The sequence below is a fragment of the Montipora capricornis genome, chromosome 4, assembly GCF_036669925.1.
Source record: "Montipora capricornis isolate CH-2021 chromosome 4, ASM3666992v2, whole genome shotgun sequence".
NCBI lineage: Eukaryota > Metazoa > Cnidaria > Anthozoa > Scleractinia > Acroporidae > Montipora > Montipora capricornis.
The window spans coordinates 32091570-32100575 of NC_090886.1; the positions used below are offsets into that span (position 1 = coordinate 32091570).

General features: G+C 40.0%; 1 protein-coding gene across 2 annotated transcripts; it reads right to left on the bottom strand.

The window, feature by feature from the left end:
- Positions 1–4001: 4001 nt before the first annotated feature.
- Positions 4002–7370, bottom strand: LOC138045944 (uncharacterized). Of its 2 annotated transcripts, none has more exons than XM_068892586.1 (2): positions 7133–7370; positions 4002–5880 (listed from the first exon to the last, which is right to left on the bottom strand). In XM_068892586.1, the coding sequence occupies exon 2, from the start codon at positions 5839–5841 to the stop codon at positions 5293–5295; it is 549 nt and encodes a 182-aa protein (XP_068748687.1). In that variant the 5' UTR covers positions 5842–5880; positions 7133–7370; the 3' UTR covers positions 4002–5292. The 2 variants fall into 2 exon arrangements, with proteins under 2 accessions (XP_068748687.1, XP_068748688.1); XM_068892587.1 differs by lacking the exon at positions 7133–7370 and adding an exon at positions 6131–6215.
- Between the last annotated feature and the right edge of the window lie 1636 nt (positions 7371–9006).

The window sequence follows — 9006 nt, forward strand, 5'->3', positions numbered from 1 at the left end:
ATTAGTACGGCATGTACGATGTCATGAACTCTCCAAGATGGTGGACCATGGGGAGTATTAAAAACTCGACAGTTTTGTTTCGAAGCCGGCGTTTAATCGGGGTCCGGCGTTTGTTAATAAAATGCGATTTTCAGCCATTTTTTCAGGTTGATTTATTATTACCGATCCTCGGAGACATGAGGACAGTTTGTCAATGTGGGACGATTTTTCCCTGGATTACCTTGAAAGTTAGAGTATTATGGTACCGTACATACGGCACTTGTACCATGTTGCAATCAAATTTTGTATCACTAACAAACAGCACATAAACAATATATGAATGATGTAGGAAAAAGTAAATGATATGAGTACAACCAGAGACAAAATAGAAGACTTCATTACAAAGGCAAATAACTTTCACAGCACGATCAACCTTACGGCTGAAATATCAGAAACAAAAATTGCATTCTTGGACACAAAAGTGTACAAAAGCGACAAATTTATAAGGAGTCTATCCCTTGACGTGCAAACACCATATAAAGAGAAAGAGACCTTTCAATACACGAAGTTGTATTCGTGTCATCCACTAGGCGTTACCAGAGGATTCATTTAAGCGGAAGCACTACGGCTTCTACGAACAAATCCTTCTCACATTACGTTTGCAGAAAACATGAGAAACTTCAAGCTACGACTTAAAAACAAAGGATATCCAGAGAACACAGTGGAAAGACACCTGAATTTCACCAATCGAGAAAGATCATAAAAGATACAAATAACGATGCACCTAGTACAATACTGCCTTTTGTCATTCCTTATTTGAAGACTGTACTTATGGGGAAATGGCGCTTAGTTCAAAACCTACCATATTTAAGGCAGATATTTAAGGAGCCTTCCCTACTAATACATCGTGAAGAAAAATCCCAAAAAGATATCCTGGTCAGAGCTTAACTCTAAAGACACACGATCATTTGCAGACAGCAGGAGTCGCGCAGGCCCGTCAACCTTTTTTACTCACGTTTATTAAAATACCAAAACAGCATACTGTACTTGGTATGTCGTAACAGTGACATTCAGGAGATTACCATTTACTTGTAACCGGTCCTTGTGATGTCGACCCCGAATAAACGCCGGGGCCCTGATAAAAAGCCCCAGGCGTTTTTTTAAAAATCGGCAGTTTTGACCCGGCGTTTTTTCGAGGCCGGCATTTAATCGGGATCCGGCGTTTAGCTGAGAAAATACGGTACGTAAGGAGATGAGAGTTCATTACTGGGTTGCCAAATAGCAATCCAGTCAGGATCTGAGTGGAATTTCTTTGTTTTGAAAATGGAAAAGTTGCGTAACAGGACTTTTCTGTCACTCCCCTGCTAAGTAGTGTCTTTGTGCGTATAGTCTTCTGCACGTATGTTTGGTAGGTTTGAGGGGGTAGTAGAAATGCGTAGATTTTATACGGTGTACACAGAGAACATTTAATTAACCTGCAATGGCGTCAGAAAGTCATTGTAACGCGAATGGCGTTTGATCTCCGTATCAACTGAGTGAGCTTTGTTAATATTTTACTAATGGTGCTGTTATGTACAACACTAATGGTTAGTTCAGTTTCAGAGCTTTTCTTATTTCAAATACATTTTGCCAAAAATAGAAATACATCACTAACGTGAATTTGTCGGATAGAGGGTATGTGGAGAGGGGGAAGGGGGTGCGCTCTCGACTCAATTTCTTCGGCACCTCTTTCTGGAATTTCCGGATTCGCCCCCGGGACAAAATCAACGAGAGAACATGTGAGCCAAAGGGCCACTTCTGGCACGGCGTCTGTGTGACCCCTAAAATGGTCTAGATGACCACCCCCCTCCCTAACTGGAATGCTGCAGTTCAACACCACCCAACTTAGTGCCTTCTATTTTTGTGTAACAAGTACCACAGGCAGCCCAGTTTACACTCGTAGAACGTCTAGTTTCAACATTTGAGACACTTAATAGACTAACATCCAAGTCAATGGGCTGGTTTGGAACAGTTACAGAATACCCGTCCACTTAGGAGCATTACTATTTAACCTTGTCACTGCGGTCCCGTAGTCGATAAATATGAATATCATAAGACCGCCACAATGTCGCCAAAACATTGCGAGACAAGTTGCACGAAACATTTCATTCAGTCTAATGGTCCCGTGAGGAATGAATCAATGATGAAATGGTATATGAAATGAATCATATATGAACTGCGGATATGAAATCAAGTGATGAAGCTATGATCTTCGCAGTTATGAGCGCAATTTTTGCAATTGCGTAGAGAAGCCTGAAAAATTCAGGACTTCAAGGGGGTTTGAACCCGTGACCTCGCGATTCCGGTGCGACGCTCTAACCAACTCAGTTGATTCATTCCTCACGGGACCATTAGAACCCACAAATGACCAGCTCCCAACGTCAGTGGCTTCATAGCTCAGTTGGTTAGAGCGTCGCACCGGAATCGCGAGGTCACGGGTTCAAACCCCGTTGAAGTCCTGAATTTTTCAGGCTTCTCTACGCAATTGCAAAAATTGCGCTCATAACTGCGAAGATCATAGCTTCACTTGGAGTTAAATCTCTTAAGTCTGCTCACACCTTCAAAGACGTTGACAGCATATTTTGTTGACTTTCTTGTACTTTCCGGAACAGCATTTGCGACCAGCTTTTTAATGTCACTATCACTAGCTATAGGCTCCAGAAAAAGATATGTTAAAAGATCAAGCTTGAATATAAAATAGACCAGTCCCGACGTGTCAAGTTTTTACGATCTTTGTAATTGGTTTCAGTGGGAATGTCATACCCAGAAATATTAACGATTCTTGATTTTATTGGGAGGTAGCCACAGGCGACAGAGGTTACGATCGAACTTTTTTTCTGTGACGTGACAGCGTCACATTGCAGATCGTTCCTGGGAAACCAGGTCTTTTCTTTTATTGCATTTTAGCTGCGCCATGAAAAAGGCGTGATATACTTGCAACTTGCCATTGTACATGGACCCTGAAGGCGTCGTTGTCTTTAAAACAGCAGGCTAAATAGTTTTATCCGTCCTCTGTCGTTATGCCTATTTTGAACTAAAGTTAAATGTCACAATACAGTTTGTTTTACACCTGAGAAAGCTCGCTGTATCATCTGGCGGAAAATTTCACCTACTTTTCCATGATGGCAAACGTTCCTTCAATCGTTATCGCTCTCCTGCAAAATATGTACGAGTAAACAAGGGTATACAGAGGTATCATGACAAAAGAATACAAGGGTATACAGAGGTATATAAGGGTATCTATGGTTATACATTGTTTAAAGACGGGTGCCTATGATGAATACGCACTCAAATGAATTGAAGAAGCTTTTTTTGGAACCTGAATTAGGCCTAGAGAAAAATTAGGGCCAGGTTGGGATTAGTTTGCGCTTGTTAATTGTTGCATTTCACGACTGATTTCGGCAAAAGCGGACGTCGCCGGTAGCCATGTCAGCTCTGTTGTTCCGTCATACCTCGGCCTCTGGTCAAACCACCGCTGGTCTCCGCATTAGCACCCGTCCGATGATGAGGTCCGTGGAGAAGCCCTCCTAGTATTTACCACTCCTTCTCACGACGTAGACATAAAGCTACGATACACTTCTAGTATATTTATTAGTCGATCATAAGAAAATATCGCTTCTATGGCTACGGGAAAGAAGAACATCCGTGCAGCACACTTCAGCTTTACGAGAAAGATTTTGCTGTTTTCATTCAATATTCTAAACATATTGAAACCCTCATTTGCATAATATACGTGGGAAAAAGCACACTGGAATAGTCGTCGCTACTCACAAATAATAAAAAATCACAATATAGCAATATTTCCTTACCTTACAGAGGCAATTCAGAACTCGAAATTAATGGGTTGTACTTGCTCGATAGAACTTATCAAGGAAATGACCAAGATGATGCCGCCGACACGGAAATTCGCGCCGCCGACAAACCGTGACCAATGGCAATAAATCATTTCTACATAGTCTATAAAAACAAACTTTTCCTTCTTAAGTAACTCCTAATATTTATTGCAGATTCTATTGCTCTTATAAATTCCGATAAAAAATAGTACATAATAGTATTTTGACAATTATTTTCATATCATGATTGTATAGGCTTTTAAACACCAAAGAGTTTTAGACGATCATCTAAAGCAAACAACAGTAAATAATTTCACGAATCCAAATTACTTTACAATTTTTCAATCACCTGCAGTTATTCTGCGCGATCCACAGACATTTCCCTGGTAAAATCCTCGCGAAAACCAAGGTAGTTCAAACTGTTCTTTGTGCAGCCTCGTTTCCATTCCGCAAAATTTCGCCCGCCAACTCGACATGAATATTTCTGATTTTTAACAAGTTCCCCTACTAGAACTTCTTGTGACATTTGATATGTTATAGAAGGATGTTTTCTGGAGCTAAAACCGTTGAAAAACTTTCTGTTGGAATTAGTGATAGGTTGACCCCTATGTTTTCATAGATTGACTGGACTAATATAGGATATTTTTGGAGAGCTTTCATGTTTCCATGGCATCCTATTACGTAACAAAAGTGGGCGCATTTTGTTAAGCAATAATTGGTATTTCATATGGTACCATAACATTGCTGTTACATGATACAGTGTAGTAGTTATAACCCTTCTAATGAGAACGTCTCTTAAAAGATAGTGGTGAAACTGGTTTCAGCCACTTTAAGTCACTAGGTAGATCATCATTATGTAAACCATCGACCTTTTTAAAATACAAATGTGGATAAATTGCTTCCTTTGGGGCTGTATTTGTATTTGTAAGTTTTAGACTTCGTTTTCTTGTTGGGTGAGAATGGTAAACCGAAGGCCCAGATAAAACAAGAATTATAAACCTGACAATTATCATGTGTAATTATCCTTTATGCCTCTCAGTCACGAATGCATCATTACTATTTCACATAATTGTCATTTTTCTCGAAAGTACTCCAACAAAATCATGTCTAATGTAATAGACGGGGCAGCTAGCCACCCTCTCTCATGCATGACTGCCTTTCAACACCAAAACGAATACCGTTAAACAGCGAAGGGAAACCGACCATTGACCTTTCGGGAGGAGGTTGGTTGCGTTTTCGGTATATCATTGCCAATAAAAGGCTTTCACGAGGAAAATAAGAGACAGAGATCGTGCATACGGTAGGGTCAGTAAGTACTGGCAAAGGAAATTCTTCGAAATACAGATGCTAAAAAATTAATTATCGAAAGAAATTTCCCATCTCCCCTCCTCTCATAAGATGATAGGTTCGTTCATAAGCCCGGATTACATTAGCTGCATGATTAGTTCTTTCCATCTGGCGCACTGAATTCTTCCAATTGTGGCCATAGATTTGGGTATAAGGCCTTCATTTGAGATGCGGTGGGTACGAAGCGATCCCTGTAATCAAATCCTGGGGTCATCTTCTCTGAAATCAACGTAAAAGGTGTTTCACCAGGAAACTTTGCGTAGCCTTTTTCTTCCGTTAAAATTCTAGCGGCCTTGAGGCAACCCCCAGGAACCCTCAGTTGAAGAACATGACCATTTAAGATGTCATTTCCCAAAGTGAATTCTTCAATTTTTCCGTCGGGTGTAACGCAGATGTATTTGGCTGGCCATCCATCGTGAAAAAAATGTGTAATATCGCTCTTATTGCGATTAAAGAAATTTTTCCCTCCAAGTTCAGGAGTCATCATAAAGTAAATGGTGGTGAATAAATTTCTTTCGCTGCCTTCTCGTCCGTCCACTTTCATGGTTTCAAGTGATCTATAAGTTTCTGCAAAGCAGCCCCCTTCTTCCGAGAGAGGAGTTAAGCCCAGTGTCTTAATATAAATGTCTTTTCTGTGCTCCATGGTTGACGTCTCAGTCTTGCAGTCAGTGGATCATCAACACTGAGTAAAAATGAATAAAGATTAAGTTGTGATGCAGTTTGTTTAATTTTCAATATCTTAGACAAAGCCCACTTAAAATTTGGTCGTTCATGCATACAGAATAGAACCTAACTGAATATGTATGAAATCCTTTTCAAATGAAATGTTCGCCATTAGGCACACATCACATGGCAAATTCGCAAGCGTAGGTGTATTTTGCTCTACGAAAGAGTTTTATTATGCCGGTCTTTGTTGCTAGTGCGAATCTTACGTCTCTATCGTCGCAAAAGAAGATGATCAGTGTCAAATCTTTATGACTGTTTTCGCTCTCTCCATTTGTGTTTTCATTTAGCAATCGATTCAGTTGACGTTGCGAATATCTCGAAACGCATGACAGGAAACATTGCGCAAGATAATATTCCTTTTTGTAGTAACCGATTGCGCAATCCTTGGAGGAAGAAGAAAGCGGTTTTTAAAATTATTTGCGCAACCCGCTTTTGAATGATTAATCGTTTTGCAACCGGCACAAGTTGAACACTGCATGATAATTTTCGAAATAGCATCGTGCAACGTATTTTCTTTTGTTTTCGTTGAAATGATCCTTTGTTTCGAGGGTAAGCTTGAACTTTCAAAAGAAACTCTTACTTTGATGGAGGCAGTGTGAACCAAAAAAATGCTGACGTCGTATTCCGGCCTCAACTATTTTTATGTTGAATCTTACAGTTTATTTTTTGTACTCAATCATACATTTAGAGCATTTAGTTCCATTAACTATTCTAATGATATCCCTACGACTTCGACTACTAGCACTACGACTCCTTCGGCCAACACAATATTTAATGCACGCTTCATTTTCCTACAGACGTCACAAAAAAATCGTCATTAGGAAAGCGCCCACCGCGAAGGTCAAGATCGTAGCTCATGGCGGTGATTCAGTTGCGTCATAGTTTACATATTTATAGTAAATAGGGATTTGCCAGGCCACTCATCAAATACAGTATATATATATGCAGATTAATGGCCTTGTTTTCTTCAGTTCGGCCGTGATGTTAAAAAGCTCTTTTAAAAAAAGAGTCACAATTTTTTTTCTCGACTGGGCTACTTCTTCCCTTTGCACTCTTTGGTGACCTACCATTGGTATTTAAGTTAAATCAAATAGCTGTGTGCCTGATACAAAAATTAGCCGGACTATCTATTTCACTTGTGCCAATTGACAGTCCAAGATTACATTTTAAGATGCTCATAAATTATCATAGCTTAATTACTTACTTACCAATGGTAACCTTTAATTCCGCTGTAATTCGTAGGACAGGTACAAGTCGACGTTAAAGTCAGAGATTGGATTTTGTATGATCAAACAAACTGTTTGAAAGTAGTAGTAATGAGATAACTCAAGGATCTACTTTTATACTCTTTCTGGTAGGAATGTGCACAATGTTGCTACAACTAAACAGCCACCCAAGAAGTTACGAACAGGAAACGACGTATTTAACAGGGAAATGTACGAGCGCTTAACGTGCGACAAAAATTCCTGTTTGAAATTTCGCAATTCCATGTCCCCAATCGTACAGTAAATTCAAGTTGTGTAAGCTTGAACCCAAGCCATCTTGGGCCAATCAGCGTCATGTAACAACAACAACATTTATTTATTTATACCAACAAGAAACAAAAAACAACAACAACAAATGTAGGCTGCGCAGTCGCCCCCTCCCCGCAGAATTTTCTGAGGTGAGCAGGTGGATGTACGCGGGCTCGGGAGAGAGCATGAGTCGACGGAAACAGCAATTTAATCAAAAGGAATAGGGCAAAATTTCGGTCCAGCCGGACATTTCGTACCACCTACAAAGTGGTATCAAATATCTCGATGAGACCGAATTAAGCAATATAGAGGACGTTTTCCGTGTTTCCATAGCCTCATCTAAAGACGAGGGGAAGTTGGGTGAATTCGAGACAGTTATGCAAACACGAGACGCAGTCGAGGGTTTGCATAACTGTCGAGAATTCTCCCGACTTCCTCGAGTGTTTAGATGAGGATATGGAAAGACGGAAAAAAGTCCTCTACTGCTTTATAAAATATTCCTCAAAGATAATTCGACAAATGAAGGAAACTGCTGTTTTTTTTCCTTCTTGATTGAAACAGATTTTCTTAATACACGCTCATATTTCCTGCCAACCAATCAAAACGCGCGTCTGACTACATAACCAATCAAGATTTGTGTGATGATGTCACAGCCGTGTTTCCATGCTCTCATCTAAACACAGCTATTGACCAATGAGAGTAGGCGTACTATCCTAATTCTTTTATAAAGTAAAACGGACCGTTTCATTGGACTTCCAAACCTAAATTTCCGAAACTTTTGGTCGTATCATAAGCATCCAAAATGTACAACCTAAGTGGCTGCTTTTTCTATAACAAACCTTTCTGTGGGGTTTCAAAGAACAGAAACGGCTGAGGAAAGAGATTTTCAATGTTTTGATATGAGAGCCAAAAAATGACCCAGAAAGCGCTCGCTCACAATCGATGGGATCGAATAGGTGTGACGTATTGAAAAGCAAATTGACACCTGTAAATCGAATTTCTGAGAAGAGAAAACCAAATCTCAAGTAGTTCCTGACAACTTCCGCTCTCACTTCTATCGTCGTCACCACTTTTTCGCGAGAAGCATCGAAAATCACGTTCCCCGTTTTTCCTTTTATTGGAAACTCCACGGAAAGACTTGTTACGACGGAAAAAATTAAGGGCCCACGATTTCCTCCGAAGAAAAACGTTATGCACGTTCGAAGAATAAAAATGCATTATTTTGTTCCCTCGTTTCGTCTTCTTCGCGCGATTAGATCGCTTAGGTTCAATATATTCACAAACAAAGGTATAATACACGGAAGGTATTGGTTACTGATACATGAAGATGCCCTAAGAAAAGTGCAATTCCTAATTAAATTACATATATTATTGTCAAGGCTTTTTTTGATGGCAAAATTCAAACGTTTGTTGGTAACAATTGAACCAAGGAGCCCTAAACCAGTAACTTGCTTATTTGCTACAGCCTTGAGCAGGGGCCCTTCAGAACCCTGAACGCAGGACTTGGATGCTCAATAAGCTGCAACAACAGTGTGCAATTCTTTGCTGCAATAAACACCTGCATAACA

What these genes read in the sequence shown, in the direction of transcription:
- LOC138045944 (XM_068892586.1), bottom strand. Translation starts at nt 5,841, where the DNA reads ATGGAGCACAGAAAAGACATTTATATTAAGACACTGGGCTTAACTCCT.